The sequence below is a fragment of the Lolium rigidum genome, chromosome 3 (assembly GCF_022539505.1).
Source record: "Lolium rigidum isolate FL_2022 chromosome 3, APGP_CSIRO_Lrig_0.1, whole genome shotgun sequence".
Lineage (NCBI taxonomy): Eukaryota > Viridiplantae > Streptophyta > Magnoliopsida > Poales > Poaceae > Lolium > Lolium rigidum.
The window spans coordinates 143,628,513-143,644,046 of NC_061510.1; the positions used below are offsets into that span (position 1 = coordinate 143,628,513).

At 46.0% G+C, this 15,534-nt stretch overlaps 2 protein-coding genes across 4 annotated transcripts; one reads left to right on the top strand and one right to left on the bottom strand.

Moving 5' to 3' along the window:
• Positions 1-403: 403 nt before the first annotated feature.
• On the bottom strand, positions 404-1,485 carry LOC124702430 (probable E3 ubiquitin-protein ligase RHC1A). Its single transcript, XM_047234572.1, has one exon. It carries the CDS (start codon positions 1,412-1,414, stop codon positions 548-550), a length of 867 nt encoding a protein of 288 aa, XP_047090528.1. The 5' UTR covers positions 1,415-1,485; the 3' UTR covers positions 404-547.
• A 1,803-nt stretch (positions 1,486-3,288) lies between these two features.
• Positions 3,289-9,048, top strand: LOC124702431 (SAC3 family protein C). Of its 3 annotated transcripts, XM_047234574.1 has the most exons (9): positions 3,289-3,351; positions 3,553-3,653; positions 4,789-5,010; positions 5,600-5,821; positions 5,932-6,017; positions 6,253-6,329; positions 6,466-6,485; positions 8,503-8,595; positions 8,731-9,048. In XM_047234574.1, the coding sequence occupies exons 1-9, from the start codon at positions 3,342-3,344 to the stop codon at positions 8,884-8,886; spliced, it is 987 nt and encodes a 328-aa protein (XP_047090530.1). In that variant the 5' UTR covers positions 3,289-3,341; the 3' UTR covers positions 8,887-9,048. The 3 variants fall into 3 exon arrangements, with proteins under 3 accessions (XP_047090530.1, XP_047090529.1, XP_047090531.1); XM_047234573.1 differs by lacking the exon at positions 6,466-6,485 and having other exon boundaries at positions 3,327-3,351; positions 6,253-6,349; XM_047234575.1 differs by lacking the exons at positions 3,289-3,351; positions 6,466-6,485 and having other exon boundaries at positions 3,555-3,653; positions 4,797-5,010; positions 6,253-6,349.
• The last annotated feature ends 6,486 nt before the right edge of the window (positions 9,049-15,534 follow it).

A 15,534-nucleotide genomic window follows, 5' to 3' on the forward strand; every position in this document is an offset into this window, starting at 1 on the left:
TATTCTGAAGTAAAGTAACAATAACCATCTATTCTTGTGAACTTAGTATACTAGGAAGAGCATGAAACGCAATGCACACTAGCTCAAACTCCCAGCAAATAGAAGGCAAAAAGTTTTACATCCTCACACAAACAAACAGTCAAATTTTATTGTGTACCATCATAAACTACTTTTATGCAGGTGGGCAAGTTTTTGTCTTCAATGTTACAGAACCGTAGCGTAGTTGTTACCATGCATCACTTGGAATGTCAAGGTACAATATAAAACTTAGACAACAAGAAAGCAACTAATTTGACACAAAACAGCTAACCTGACTTCTTGCCAAATAAACTTTATATGGACTCACGCAAAAGCAAACAAAATCAGGTGCTATGAAACTTTAGCAAGATAGACAAATATACTATAGTTGCAAGGAAAATCTATTTTGTGGCGACCATAAGCAAGCCATACATTACACATTAGGCATAAGATGCCACCCATAAAACCCATTTGATCAGCATCTTTAGTAAAACAGTACTGTGAACTCCAACCCGGTAACCGAACTAATCTAACGAGAACTAGAGCTAGAGCTTGATGAGCGGAAAGGCCATAGGAACGAGAACGGGTTCCTTCTCCTCTGGCGCCCACTGGCTCTCGCGCTGCTACTTGAACTGCTTGAACTGTGATTTTGGTTTGTTGATCTTGACCGTGAGCAGCTAGCACCAGTAGATCCCTGTGTTGGCAGCTCATACCGGCAAACAGGGCAGGAATTGTGTTGTTCCAGCCAAGGAAGTATGCAATCAGAGTGGTATAGATGTTTGCATGGCATCTCTCTTGCTTCTGATCCCAGCTCGAACTTCTCCTTGCAGACCGGGCAATGCGAGTCGCCGGTGAGATGCCTCGAAGTGATCCTAACAGTAGGCATAGCATCAATCGAGGACTGAGATGCAGGTGGTGGCCCTCTGCGGTCACTATGAGTCAACTGCTCAATCAGATCCTCTAATCCAGGCCCAACAAAGTAATCTGCAATGTTTGCCCTCCGCATGCCAACGCCACGGCGTCCATTGACGAACACATCAAAACCATTGTCCTCCGAGACATGACCAGGGAGCTGGCCACGGAAGAGCAGCCATGGCCCTGCACCAAACTCCATCTCCAGGTCAGATAATATGCTTGGCCTTCTTCTTACATCAACCTCTCGACTCATGCCCCCCATCCCATGCCGCATCACGGCAGACATCGCCTCCATGATCCCGAACCTTGGGTCACGATGGAAATCGCTATCCATCCCAACAAACTGGCTCATGAGAGTATCGACATCATCCATCTCAGCCACAAACCCAGAATCGCAGTGCGGACACTCCATTTCCCGGCCACGGGGCCTGACCCGCTGTCTACACTGGAAGCACCAGTACGATTGCCTACCTCCCGACATCTTTTCAGCTGTACCAACAGGAACCTCCCCTGCTCTGCAAAATAGACATATTTCCAAGAAATCAGAACACATGTCAAATGTGACTTAGGCAACATTCCACAGTCAATGATACGGCATAGACTTCAAAAGACGGAAACTATGGACCTCCACACTCCAAGACCAGCCCAAATAGTTGAACTGCGTACCCGAGGATTTCTAAATTCCTTGCTTAAAGATTGTTCCAACAGAGATAAGTCGAAGAAACACAAAACTGATAAAGACATCCACAGTTCTAAGGTCAGTCCAATAGGTGACCGCATATCCAAGGATTTCTAGGTTGTGTACGGGCTCAGAATACTACACTACGCGTATATCATTTTACCTCGCTTAAACAATTGTTCCAGCATAGATTGGTCAAATTCTCTCTCAAGGAAGGAAAAGATAGATATGCCAATTTAAAACAAAAGTGACAGGGACGTCCACAACTCCAAGATCAGCCCGAACAAATGAACTGGATTCTCTAAGATCTCTGTAGATTCTGCATCAGCTGACAATACTACTCAAAGATTCAGTTGATCGTTTTGCGTTGCTTAAACGAAGATGTGCAAAACTGTGGATTTTCAGGCGACACTTAGGAACGAGTTATCTTTACCAATATAAGAGGAGAAAGGAATCCAAGATGGGGTGGATCTCCACTTGAAGACGGTCATGGGGAGAGATGGGCGCCGCCGGCTCAGAAGATTCGGGGTGGACGGACGGACTGGCCGGCGACGGCGGCGAGGTCGCAGGCGGTACAAGTCGCAGGCGGTACAAATCGCGATGAGGAAAAGAGAACCAAACGACGCCGCCAACGGAGGAATTTAGGAGAGAAATCGCGCCAGGATAAGAAGACGAGCAGGAGTGAGGGAGGAGGAGGAAGAACAGCGACGGTGGGGAATTTTCTTCTTCTGTCTAAAACAGGCGCAGCAGAAATGAAAAACTGATCCTGAATGGAGAACCCCCACAATTACGCCACGCATCATCACACACACACGCAAAAATCTAAGGAAAATAGTGCACTGATTAAATTATCTAGTACGACTAATAAATTCAGGGTGGTCGGACTGCGATTACCGGCGGCGGCAAGGCGAGGAGGAAGGAAGCAGCGAGCTCCAGCAGCACCGCCGCGAGCAGCGAGGGAATAATGGGAGCGATGGATCCATCCAGAGAGACAGACCCGGGTTATACCCGCTTGACCCCGCGGGGCCCGCCGGGATGCCTCCTGAGCGAGGCCCCACCTGGCAGCGGCACCGCGCGCGGTGGGCATCGATCCTCGGCGTGAGTGAGGTCCGCTTTCCGCGAGATGCTTCCCCCGTGGCCCGAGCGTGCGATGGTGGCCGACACGTGGGTCCGAGCGTACGGTGCGGGGCCTGCTGTCAGTGTGAGCCCCGGGCATTTTTGTACGGCGTACGAGGCTGGATCGGCCGTCGGTGGGCGGAACGGACGGTGGGATGGGCAGGGCAGATGCCCGGCACGTGGGTGCCGCGTCAGGGTGTCGGGCATTTGGTGGGTTGATATGATAAGTTTCTTTTTCCGCGTCGCATAAATGCTACGTGCACCGCTGGTGCGGAGCGCGTGGTCTCGCTTCCATGTGGGGTCAACTGATTATTTGCGTCAAACTACGCGCTCCACTCCGCATCGGCTTCCAGTCCGTGGCAGTTTACCGAACTGCCCCCGAGGCTCCTGGTCGCGGCCGGGCGCACCGAGCATGGACCGCCGCGACGGGGCGAGCAATCGGGGCCGGAGCTTCGCGCGCGGCAACGGCCGAGGCCGAGGATGGCGTGGTGGGGATGGAGGCCGCGGCCGCCCCTCAACACAAGCTCCTCCCTCCACCGCCTCCGCTGCCGCCGGAATCACCCCCAGCGTCACAGCCAGCGACGCGCCGCCGATCGTGGGCACCTGCCCGGACATGTGCCCAGGTAACACCTCCTTCCTCCCCGCAGCTTGCGCCGACGCTGGCGACCTGTTCCGGCTGTTCGGCGAAGCTCCCCATTACTACACGCTTAAACCGTCGACGCGCGCCACATGTTCGACGGAATTACGCGACGAGCAGTCTATCTTAGTCAACTCAACTCGCTAGTGTCTAAGCTCACGGCCTGTTACTACTGTCTACGTTCCAGCGACGGAGAGGGCGCAGAGGGAGCGGCTGCGGGACCTGGCGGTGTTCGAGAGGGTGGGGGGCGACCCCCGCAGCACGGCCCCTTCCCTCGCGGTCAAGAAGGTAAGCCGTCCATGATCTGCACATATATCCGCGTGCAGAGGTTACTCCTGATACAGTACTGCTGTTGGTTAACCGTGATGCTTTACGGCTGGTCTACCTGGTCCCTATGCGCTTGGATTGTTCCTTCCGTGCAAGTTGCCACATTAGCTTGGTTCCATCCATGTGTTAGTTGGTCTGTCATGGATTTTCGCTTGCTTGAAGATCAGTGTTGGTACTGATGCGCTGTAACAGGTGAAAGTGCCACATGTCACCAATGATAGCACTAATCTGACCCACATTCTCTTCGTCCAATCGCTGCTGAACATGCAGTGGCTGAATTTGCCATCTTGCAGAGGTAGTGCCTGTAATTCAGTTATACATGTACCTTTTGTTTTGTTTTGCTTGCCTTTTTTCCGATTTAGTAATCTATTAGATGGAAGAGCAGGAGGCAATCCTGTTTCCGTAAGATCAAAGCTTGCCATGAGAATAGGATTAGTAATATTTCAAATGGTTATCTACAGTTCAAATTGTGGCCATATTTCCAGACAAGTGGATAAAGTGTGTGTAGGTTGATTGGGGGGAGATTGCTAGAGAACTTTGCCATCATTAGAGAAAAAAGAGCTTTCCTCCACTAGAATGGTGATAAGTTGATAACATGGTGGAATTTCGTGTGATGCTTGTTAATTTTTCATGCACCAACCAGTAGGACCAGAAGCCTGAACTGATAGAGACAAGATGGGCAATCCGCATATACTTTAACACCCCCTCGTCTACATTTTATTCTGTTGTTTGAATGACTTTGTTAATTATATGTACTCCCTCCGTCTTTATTTAGTTTGCGTTCTGGATTTAGTCAAAGTCAAACTTTGCAAATTATGACCACGAATATGAGAAATAATATCGATATCCATACTACCAAATATATGATATTTATAATGTACTTTATGACTATTCTAATACTATGGATTTTATGTTGTAGATGTCGATATTTTTTCGTAAATATTTGGTCAGAGTTTTACAAAGTTTGACTTTGACCAAACCCAGAACGCGAAGTAATTATGAATGGAGGGAGTATATTTTAGCAAAATTTATTAATCAAATAACTAATAGAAGTATTATATTTCAAATGCTTTCCTAACACTTGGTTTCCTGCTAGTTTTGCAGAACTATCTCCTCTACCACTGTACAGGCATCAGACATACGCCCTCTTTCAGTCTTACGAGAAACGATGGATTATCTTTTGGATTTACTGAATTCTTCAGAGTACCCATTCGATGTAGTTCATGATTTCATATTTGATAGAACAAGGTCGGTGAGACAAGACCTTAGTATACAGAACTTGGTGAACGAGCAAGCAATTCACATATATGAGGATGTGGTACAGTCCAAAATTGATTCCTTTTTTACGTCTTCATCTTGTATGCACATTCAGTTTTATGATGATCAATATTGTTGGTAGTTTGGCTCAAAAGTTCAGCTATGTAGCACATGATTTTTATTAGTGTAGATTGATGTTCCTAGAAGCTAACTTTGGTGTGGTAAGGCGGAACTTGTTTTTGTTTATCGTGATGCTTTTAAGCTAGATACTACATGCTTGTAGGGAAACCTTCTTTTTATCCATGAACAAATGTTAGCTTTTTCTAGCAAAAGTCCCGTATGCAAGTGATATCAGATAGAGTACGTGATACAATCAAATAATTATTCAGGTTCTCTTTCTTTTCTAAATTTATTTTGGAAAGGATATGTTCCTTCTCATACCATCCTTAGATTAGTTCGCATGCATTTTCTTCTTGGACCTGTGTTAGCAGTTAGGTGTTCTTTTTAGTACTTCAGATGCTGCTACTTTCATAGTTATATTTCCTGGCATCATTTCTGTTTTTGGTTTGTGGAATATGGTTGCCTGAACTGTGAACAATTTTAAGAGTGTTGTTGTTCACTACTTACCTAATTCTTGCCTGCTTTTGCAGATAAAGTTCCATATTCTATCCCATCAAAGACTTGCTAGGTCTTGCAAGGATTCTGATGCATCTTCCCTGTGTTACCTGAACACGGAACAACTGATGAAATGTCTTCTTTCTCTGTTTGATATGTATCATATAGTTCATAAAAATGATTCCCACAACACTAGAAAGGCTGAGTATTATTCCTTCTTTGTGCTTCTACATTTGGGCTGCAAGATACCCAGAATGGTATGTTTTTTATTTTTGTACTCTCCAAATAATCTAATTTGTGTGGTTCGCCTATGGGATGATGCTTTACGCTTTCTTTTGCCCCAGCCTAATGTTTTATCTATCTCCAGGCGGACTCTCTCTCTTTGTGGTACAGCCAGTTGCCAGCTTCAGTGGTACGATCAAAGGAAATGATATTTGCTAGAACTATATTGAGGTAAATTATACATGTGTTTGTGTCATTGCGTATGACTATTTTTGTACACCCTCTCATATATGTGCATATAAGTGAGTTTAGAATCTTCATGGCTTTTCCTTTTTATCAGGTGTAGTCTCCATTATATAATTCAGGACATCTGATATGTGCCAATTGCACATTGATAATTAAATCATTTCATGTCTTTTTTGTTAAATTACTGAATGATACATATATCCTTTATTCCTTTCTGCAGATGCTACCACCTAGGAAACTTCAAGCGTTTCTTTTGCATGATTGCAGCTGATGCAAGCGACCTTCAGATGTGTTTGGTAGAACCTTTTCTCAATGAGGTAAGTCCAGAGATTGCAAAGCATAACTTTTACAAGCATATTACTTATTAATATATGGATATGCATTGGTGTAGTTTTGGTCATATGCTCCCTCTGTTCACTAATGTAAGATCTTTTAGAACCTTTTCTCAATGAGGTAAGTCCAAAGATGGCAAAGCATAACTTTTACAAGCATATTACTTATTAAATATGGATATGCATTGGTGTAGTTTTGGTCATATGCAGATATGCTCCCTCTGTTCACTAATGTAAGACCTTTTAGATATTTTAAAATGGACTAGATACAGACCAAAATGAGTGAGCTTACACAATAAAACACGTCTAGATACATGCATTTACAAAGAAAGCTAAAAGGTCTTGCATTTTCAAATTCCTGCTACTCATTTTTTGTGTGTTTTGATCATTTGAGGAGATGAGATAGAAATGTGACAAACATTCAGAAATGCTTGTATATTCTTATCCTTTGAAATGAAAAAAAATTAGAGCGAAAAGCCAAAGTCATGTGCATTAATAGAATAAATGACATTCCTAATAAAATATAGAGCGGATGACAAAAATTATCAGTCCTAACTGGAAGTTCAGAAGACAACTTTGGGATGTCTCCATTGGCTATTTTTTCCTTCCTTTTGCAACAAATATCTAAATGACCCAGAAGGGCATAAAGTCAAAGCTTGGACAGTGCAAATTTATCAGGAATTAGTGAATTAAATGACTAACGCCATGCCTGAACTACAGAGCAAGTGATCAAAGTATTGAGCGCAACCAACTACTTCCATCCGACTGCATCTCTTTCCACAATCTATAGTTGTTTTCTGGGAAGTGAACAACCAATGGTACATGTAACATAAACAAACATATTTGAATAAAGTCGTGTGATAGTGTACCATATCCATCAGATGTTCAGAACCGGTGAGCAGCCAGGGGGAGGCGACGCCGAGTTGTGCCTGGCGACGGCCTGTAAATGGTCTAGTTATATGCATCAACAGGTCCCGATTGGTGAACGGTACCGCCAAGGTCTAGAATAGCTTGCTCTGCAGACCGGTGGTGCATCGGAGCAGTACAGATCCCACTGTGCCGTCGAAGTACACGATCTTCTCTGGCTACTTGTCCACCGCATGTTAGTATCTCTTCTGCAGTCATCTTGATCTGTATTACTCGCGTTACGTACGCTGATAGGCCAGAGTGGCGTCGCCGTGTTCATGGGGCGGAGAGCATTGAAATTCCTTTTTGTTTCTGTTACGGGAGTAGTTGGTACATAGAATCTAGAAGCCTAGCTCAATCCATGTGTTTAGGAACAAACTAACAGAGAAACCTACAAGATAGTAACAACCTAGCCCAGTAATATTCTTTCTGTGTGTGAGCTATCAAAGTGATGAAAACCAAGATAGAGTTATCCGCCCGCAATTCTTTCTGGGGTTACGCGAGAAGAGTGGGTGTGTGACTTGGCCGTTGGTGGTGGCATTTGATAGGTAAATAGATGGAAGTGTGACATCACAAGAAGTGGGACATTGCAAGTTTCACCTTAATAGTAAAGATAGTTACTTTTTAAAAAAATACGGATATTGGTGTCGTTTTAGTGGCTATATTTTTTCTGTAAAGAAGGCAATTGTTGGCGCTTGGCGGTGATCCATCCTTCCCTTAAGCCTTTGGAAATAGGTGATCCATCCTTCCCTTAAGCCTTTGGAAATACTTAAATATGAAGTTTATCTTTACTAATTAAAAAATGCCTGAACATTGGTGTTATGTTATTGGGAAAAGCAAATGAACATGCAAGGGTGGGTACTTGAGTTTATGATTTAACTTCTGCATTTCCAAAAATTCTCAGAAACTTCATGGCTGTCATGTTAAAACTTTTGCACCTGTAAAAGAATGTGCAGGGTATACTTTTTTTTACAGCTACTTCGTACCGTTGCATGATTTTTATAGGTGCTCATGTTAGAGCATGATATGTTTTCCAGTAATGAGATGTTCCTAACCAGGGAAAAGCAAATGTACACACGTGCTCCATATTGCCTTGTTTACTGGTCTGTATTTATATGGTATTCCTTCTGTATAAAACCAAAATGACTGCTGCATATTGACTTGTTTACAAGCCGGAATATTTATACAATCCTGGTTCTGACATCAACTTTTGTTTCTACTGGCTGCTGAAGGTCCGTGCCAGAGCATTAATGTACTTCAATCACAGCGGCTACAAACCTCAACACCATCCTTTGACACATCTGTCAGAAATCCTAATGATCGAGGTACTCTTATTTGAAGCTAGAATATCTAAATTTTACTGGAGCTGAACATCTTTTTTCCGAAACCATGTGACTTAGCATTCTGTAAAACACTAAAACGTATCAACTGACCGTTGAAGCTTTTTGCCATTTCTTTAGGAGTTGGAGCTGGAGAATCTTTGTAGCATATGTGGGCTTCAAATTAGCGGAAGCGGGGACACTAAATCATTCGCTCCTAAACAAACAAGCTTCAGCCTACCATCATCCATATCTCACAGTAGTGGCCTTCACATCTCGAGGGAGATCGAAAGATGAAAAGAACAGTGTTATGTATATGTAGCAATGTACTAAAGTGTACACGAACAATACGCTGAACACTTGTTCTTCTGCATTTCTGCTGTGTGTAAAAGTTTGTATTATCCAACACGAAAATCCATTGATACAAGAAAAAGGAGAGGCACCGAATGATGAATCTCATCTTGAGAGCTCTAGCGCTACAGGCATTATTTATATACCAGTTTGTTTTGCAGCTTCGCATTGGATGCAGATATGTAGACGGATGGGAGCTGCTCTATTTTTCCTTTCAAAGAAAGTCTCTTCATCACTTTTGGGGAAATTTTATTGAGCGAACGTTAGAATTTTAATCCCGCGGCGGGAGCGCATAATGACTTGTCGAATTTTATTTATGTCATACGGTGGATGGCCATTTGTTAAAAAGAAAATTGTCACTGACAAAATTGCTAGCCCCACAAGTGAAATTTTCCTTGAAACTTTTGCATCAGCCGCTAGGGCGCCAGGGGTACATCTGGGCAGCGTTCGGACCCGATGCAGGTCCTTTTGTGAGAGTAGAGACTATAGTTTGACAATGTACAACTATCAATAATCGTAAAAATTAGACCATTGACATTTGATGTAGGAATTAGGCATCTAAATGCATCACGGACGCAGTGTCATCCTTTACCGAACTCTCCAGTCGTTATCCATCTCTGTACCACATACATCGTGATATATTCCGCTCCTCCAGCACGAGGATACATGTCCGCTACGATAGCCGTTGCAAAATAATGACCCAAAACCGCGGGAAGAGGTGGATCTAGCCTAGCCCATAGAGGAGGAAGGTCAGAGGGTATGGTCGATGACTGAAACCGTAGAAAGGATTGACCTAGCCACACCACACGGATCAGATCCTCTCGTCTCCGATATAGAACCGCCTCTAGGTTAAAGGAGATCGTGCAAGTGGAGACAATGGTGGTGGTGGAAGAAGACGGCATGGTGGTTGAGGCGTACGTGCGGTACGCGGCCCAATCCCGTGCAACCGGGCAGAGCAACGGCGACATGCGATACTACCGGCCTCATTAGCGGCAACATAGTTATCGGTGTAGTGGCACCGGGGTACCACGGTCTACCTGCTGCTGGGCCCAAGCGATGCCCCATTTACAACCACGAAGAACTCTCCCCTTTACGAAGCCTTTCGGCTTCACGAGGAGGAGACCCTCGTGAGGACCCCCTCGCGAGGAGGTCAACATTTGGCGTTTCCAGGGGAAGACAGAAGCCCCTCGCGAGGAGTCCGACAAGGCCATTAGGAGGCTCCGCGCAGGACCACAATGCAAGATGTACCATGTGAAGAAGAAGGCGAAGATGATGATGATGGGATCCATGACGCATGTCGTGGCTAGAGGTGATCATACCCTTCGCTCTGGAAGATAAGGGAAACCCTAACACCACCTGCATAAAAAGGTGTGGCCGTTGCTCCTTTCCAAAAAGATTGTTGTGGATGGTGCAGCGCTGCAGGGGTGGCATCAACAGTCCACAACCACTCTGGTAGACCAACACCCCTTTCCAGGATATGGACCAAGTCCAATAGTATAGTAGGGAACAGCTGGAGTCCTCCTTCCGCACATCTGTGACAACCCTCTCCCAGGTTTATGTGGAGAGAGGAGAGGACCAGTGCCAGTTGCTCCGTAGAGGGGATCCGATCCTCCCCTTTTCGATCCCATCTCACTCCTAGATCTGGCTAGATCTGGCTACAACTTCTTCAAGCTCCAACCGTGTAATCTCTCTTTGTGCTTCGTGGGACGTCGTGCAATACAACCAAAGGCAGGAGTAGGGTGTTACCTCCTCACAATGGTCCCGAACCTAGGTAAGTTCGGTGTCCTTTTCTGCCGTGCTCGCTTGCCACTCCGTTAGCGCCGCCGTGGTCCGGTGGAATCTGGAAGCGTTGCACTTAGCGCCCTATGATTCGATAACCTTAATGGTGCTGCGGAGATACCTGTGTCCTCTCGAGACACAAAACCCCGACATTAGTCGACTTGGAAACGGAGGTGGGGGCGTGAGGGTACCGAGATTGACATGGAATTGGTTGTGCCGCCGTCGGGTGACGCGGTGTAATACGACGCCATACAATCCACACCTAGGTTTCGGCGGACCTAGATATGGGTTTCCCCCAAGACCGACTTACCCACTAAAATATTTGGGAGAATGGGGACACTCGCGCTGTCAGCGACTCCCTTCACTCCTCATCTTGCCCGGGCCTTGGCCCATGGGGTGCCTCTCCTAGTTGTGCCATGGGCGTCATCATAGTCACGGACACGATATAGGGAGTTGCGCCATGGGGAGCCAGAGGGACGTGGTCAAGTCGGCGTGGGGCGCCTTCCACCGAGGCGAGCTTTGTACCGTCGGCATCATCATCAGGTGGACCTTGAGGAGATTTGAGGACGCGGCGAGCATCTTGGCGAGTGTGAGCAGTAGGTGCTCGTTCATCACGCGTAGCCGCCGGCGCCGCACCTCACGCATAGCCGCCGGTGCTGCACCTCGCGCACATGTCGCAACCTCTATCTCCACGCGGCAGGGTCTAGCCGGTGCGTTTGGAGACCACCACTGTTCTGCTCCACTAGCGGCAGCCTGTGGGAGAAAAGAACATCAAGCTGACAGCTATGGTGCACCAAAAAATTACAAAAAAAAACCAATATTTATGTCTACTAACATCTATCTCCTTAGACCCCCAATGGCCGTTAACATGGATGGTTAAATTCGAGCATCAGTGCACATTGCAAACAATTATCGCATCGTTGGTGAATTTTTCATAAATTTTGAAAAAGTTACGTGGTTTCAAAATTCATGCGCAATTGTGGTGGTGGTGGTTTGTAATTTACTCTCTGATTTTTTAGACTAGCCACAACGAGAGTATCATAAGTAGTATCATGCATGCCATGTTGATAAAAATCTGATGTGACGCACCAATTAATGAGGTGAGAGATGGAAGTGGTATCATAATATGATACCGTATCATAGCACGTAAAACTAGAAAACTTAATGGCAGGTACGGATATCATCGGAGTTTGGTGTTAAAACTGTAATTTTCAGAATAAACAGTGCAAGTGTGGCATCTTGCTGAAGAATTTGTCTTCTCTCTTAATGCAGCTCTCTTTCAATTCAGTTAGTGGGTATGAAACGGGAGGATGGATGAGGCTAATGTGGTCTGGACTGAGATGAAGGCGAGAGGATTGCTGCCTGATTGCTAGAGGATTGCTACAGAGTTCTTTCCTGCAGGAGCATACAAATTTTTGTAGTGGATAGTCCTGGGGACGATGGGCTGAACTGCAGCCTGTAGTAGAGTTAGAACATAGAATCAAGGCTGGGTTGTATGATTTCTTATGAGGGTAAAAGTTGTGTTGCCCGGCTTAGTTTGTGCATTTCTATTGTGTTATCTTTGTACCATCCTACTTTGTAATCTTCAGGTCAATATTTACATGAATACAAATTGTTCAGATGTACATGTACTTGCAATTTGGTTTCTGTCCTTGTGCCGTGTTGTACTGCTGCTAGCTCATGGTGTGGCTTCCAATTTCTCAATTGCCTGGTTCTTATTCTTATTTGTGGCTCTAGGATTTACAGTGAGATTGTTTGGATAGTTTTCAAGCTCACAACATTCTGAACTCAGACACATGCCAGAGAATGGCTCTTCTAAGAATTAACTTTTAATAAGTTCAACAGCATATTACCTGCCAGGAAATGAGTTTAATGCAAATTATATGAACTTTGTTCGAAAAAAAAGTACGAGTTCAGTTGTGCATTACTCTTTCTCATGTGTTGGCATGTCCAAGGAAAAATAATGTGCTGTGTACAGGATTTGATGGTACAGGCCCGACAGAGCTTGTTTGCTATACAATGTGATATACTGTATGATCTGATAATGGATAATAATACGCTGATTTTCTTCTGTTGCTCGATGCCATTGCCATCGCTTAAAATAGATATGTCACTTGATTCTTGAGCACAATCAGCCCCATCTCCCATTTGTGTACATCATACATATATATGTACAAAGTTAGTTAAACAAAGAACATATTGGTCAACCCAGCTGAACACTCCTGCTATTGCCGCTCGAGGTAATGTTCACCTTGACCAATCTTATCCCCTAAAACAGGTATAAGTAGCTACTAAACTAAGCTGCAGAACCATCCATGCAGAATATTAAGAAATTACCTGCTAATGCAGATGAATAGCCAAACTGGGTTCGATCAATTGACTTTAACCTGTTTCTTCTCCCTATAATGATCCGTTCAATAGCTTGGCGTGAATCTGAACCTACGGTGCAGTCCGTCGCATAATTAGCAGAACGTTCGGCGGCCGCCGACGGCACGACTGCGAGGTCTATCTACCGATCTGCGGGTTAAGTAATATGTGAGGTACCTACGTGAGGCCCGGCCGTTCACGACGACGCAATGGAGCAAGCTCGGTGCGATCGATCTGAACAAAGAAAAAAACGTACGGGCAGCTTCAGCTATTGGTTCCTTGCATAATTAGCAGGACATCCGGCAGCCACCGACCGCATGACGACGAGGTCTGTCTACGGGTTGAGGAAGATGGTGAGTACCTGCGAGCCGCTCGGCCGTTCACGACGGCGCGGTGGAGGAGGCTCGGCGTGCGTGTTTGATCTGAACAAGGGCAAACCGTGTGGAACAGCTTCAAGGCACAATTAGCGGGATGTTCTTTTGGTTGCAAAATTAGCGGCACGTTCTGTTTTTTTTCTTCATTCAGCAGCCACGTCTGATTCCGTCCGCGTCAGCGCGTAGCTATTCCGTAAGTCTCCCTAGGTGTAGCATTATCGGCTTAGGACAGTCCGAACCGAACAGTAATGTGTAATCGGTAAAGGCGGCAAAACAAAGACACAATCTAGAGTTCTTGACGGTATAAGTTACGCAAACTGAAGCCGACTAGTACTGGGACTTTTTCTCTTTCCGAGATATGACCAGGATCGGGATCGTAACATGCAAGCACCACCATTATAAAAGCCAGTGGAAGCCTTTGAGAAATCAGTTCACAAGTCACAGCACGACGACGACGATGGATACGGAGCAGGACCGCATCAGTCTTCTCCCGGACTGCGTGCTGGGCAGCATCGTGTCCCTCCTCCCCGTCAAGAACGCGGCCGCTACCATGGTGCTCTCCCGCCGCTGGCGGCCTCTCTGGCCTTCGCTACCGCTCGTGCTCGACGTCGGCGACCACTCCCCTGGCGCTGGGCGGCTAATCTCGGGTGCCCTCTCCTCCCACAGCGCCGTTCGCATCCGTCGCTTCTGCGTGGACACCCTCAATGACGAAACGACCCTCCCGTGGCTGCAGGCCCTAGAAGGGAGGCGCGTCGATGGCAGCCTCGTCATCAGGTTCGCTCGCAAGGGCCCCCGGCCGGTGTTTCGTCCGTACCTCCTGCGCGCCAGCATGGGCGCTGACACGGGCGCCGCGCTCCGCTATCTCGAGCTTCGTTGGTGCGTGCTCCACCCCCGCACGACCGAAGGACCGGGCACCTTCCCTAGCCTGGTCACCATGCACCTGTCCTCCGTCGTTATCAGCGACGAGGTGCTGCACCGCCTGATCGCCGTCTGCCCGGCGCTGAGGGAGCTGCACCTTTTCGGGGTCACTCATCTCCGCCGCTTCGTCCCATGCTCTGGCTCACTCCTCCGGGTCCGCATCGCGGCGCCGCACGTCCCGATCCAGGAGATGTCCTTCCGGGGTACGCCCAATCTCCAGAGCCTAGATCTGTGGCATGCCGATATTTGGCGGCTGTATCCCGCCATCATCAACCAAGCTGACATGCCATGCAAATCGGTTGCTCTTGCACTTCCCACGCCATGCTTCAAGGTTATGCCCAAGGTACACATAACAGTAGTGTTTTTGCTATTCAGTCGCGTTGTTGATACTACTTAATTTCCGTTTTTGAAAACTTACTTGAATTACAACTTAATTTGGTGCAGAGGTCCATCCCCATCATAACCGCACTCACCATCAACATGAAGTTCAGTGACAACGAGGAGCTGAGGAACGCAACACACATGCTAAGCTTATTTCCGTTTTTGAAAACTCTTAATATTCTGGTAATCAATTAACCCTCAATTTTTCATATATATATATATGCATACAAGATGTGTACAGATTTTTTTACCGCATGTTTCAATCATGGCTAATTTTCTTGTGACTCTTGGCTGCAGTGCTACAACTTCCTCTCAAACAAGGATAAAAGTGGGTCTGGACAATGCCAATTACCAGCAGCTGATACGAATATCTGCCTCAGTAAGCATCTTAAAAATGTGACATTCGAAGAATATTGTGGATCTGAAAGGGAGGTAGAATTTGCGAGGTTCATTGTGGCTGGAGCAAAAACACTCACCACCATGCAAATTGTTGTTCATGCTGCTAACTGGAGAGACGAGAGTATCAGCAGTCACAGAGACCTAATATGCAGAGGCGGTAAAGGCTCACCTGAAGCTCAAGTTAACTTTCGGAAGAGCAATAAAGACAAGAACATGCTAAGAAAAAGATATGTTACAGTGCAGAGAGTTCCTATTGTTTGATTCCCTATATGTCAACATGTACTTGGTTTCATTGTAAAAGACATATATGTTGCTTTCTGTAAATATATGCCGCAATCTTTGTCAATAAGAAATGTAAATGTTAGAAGAAGAATAA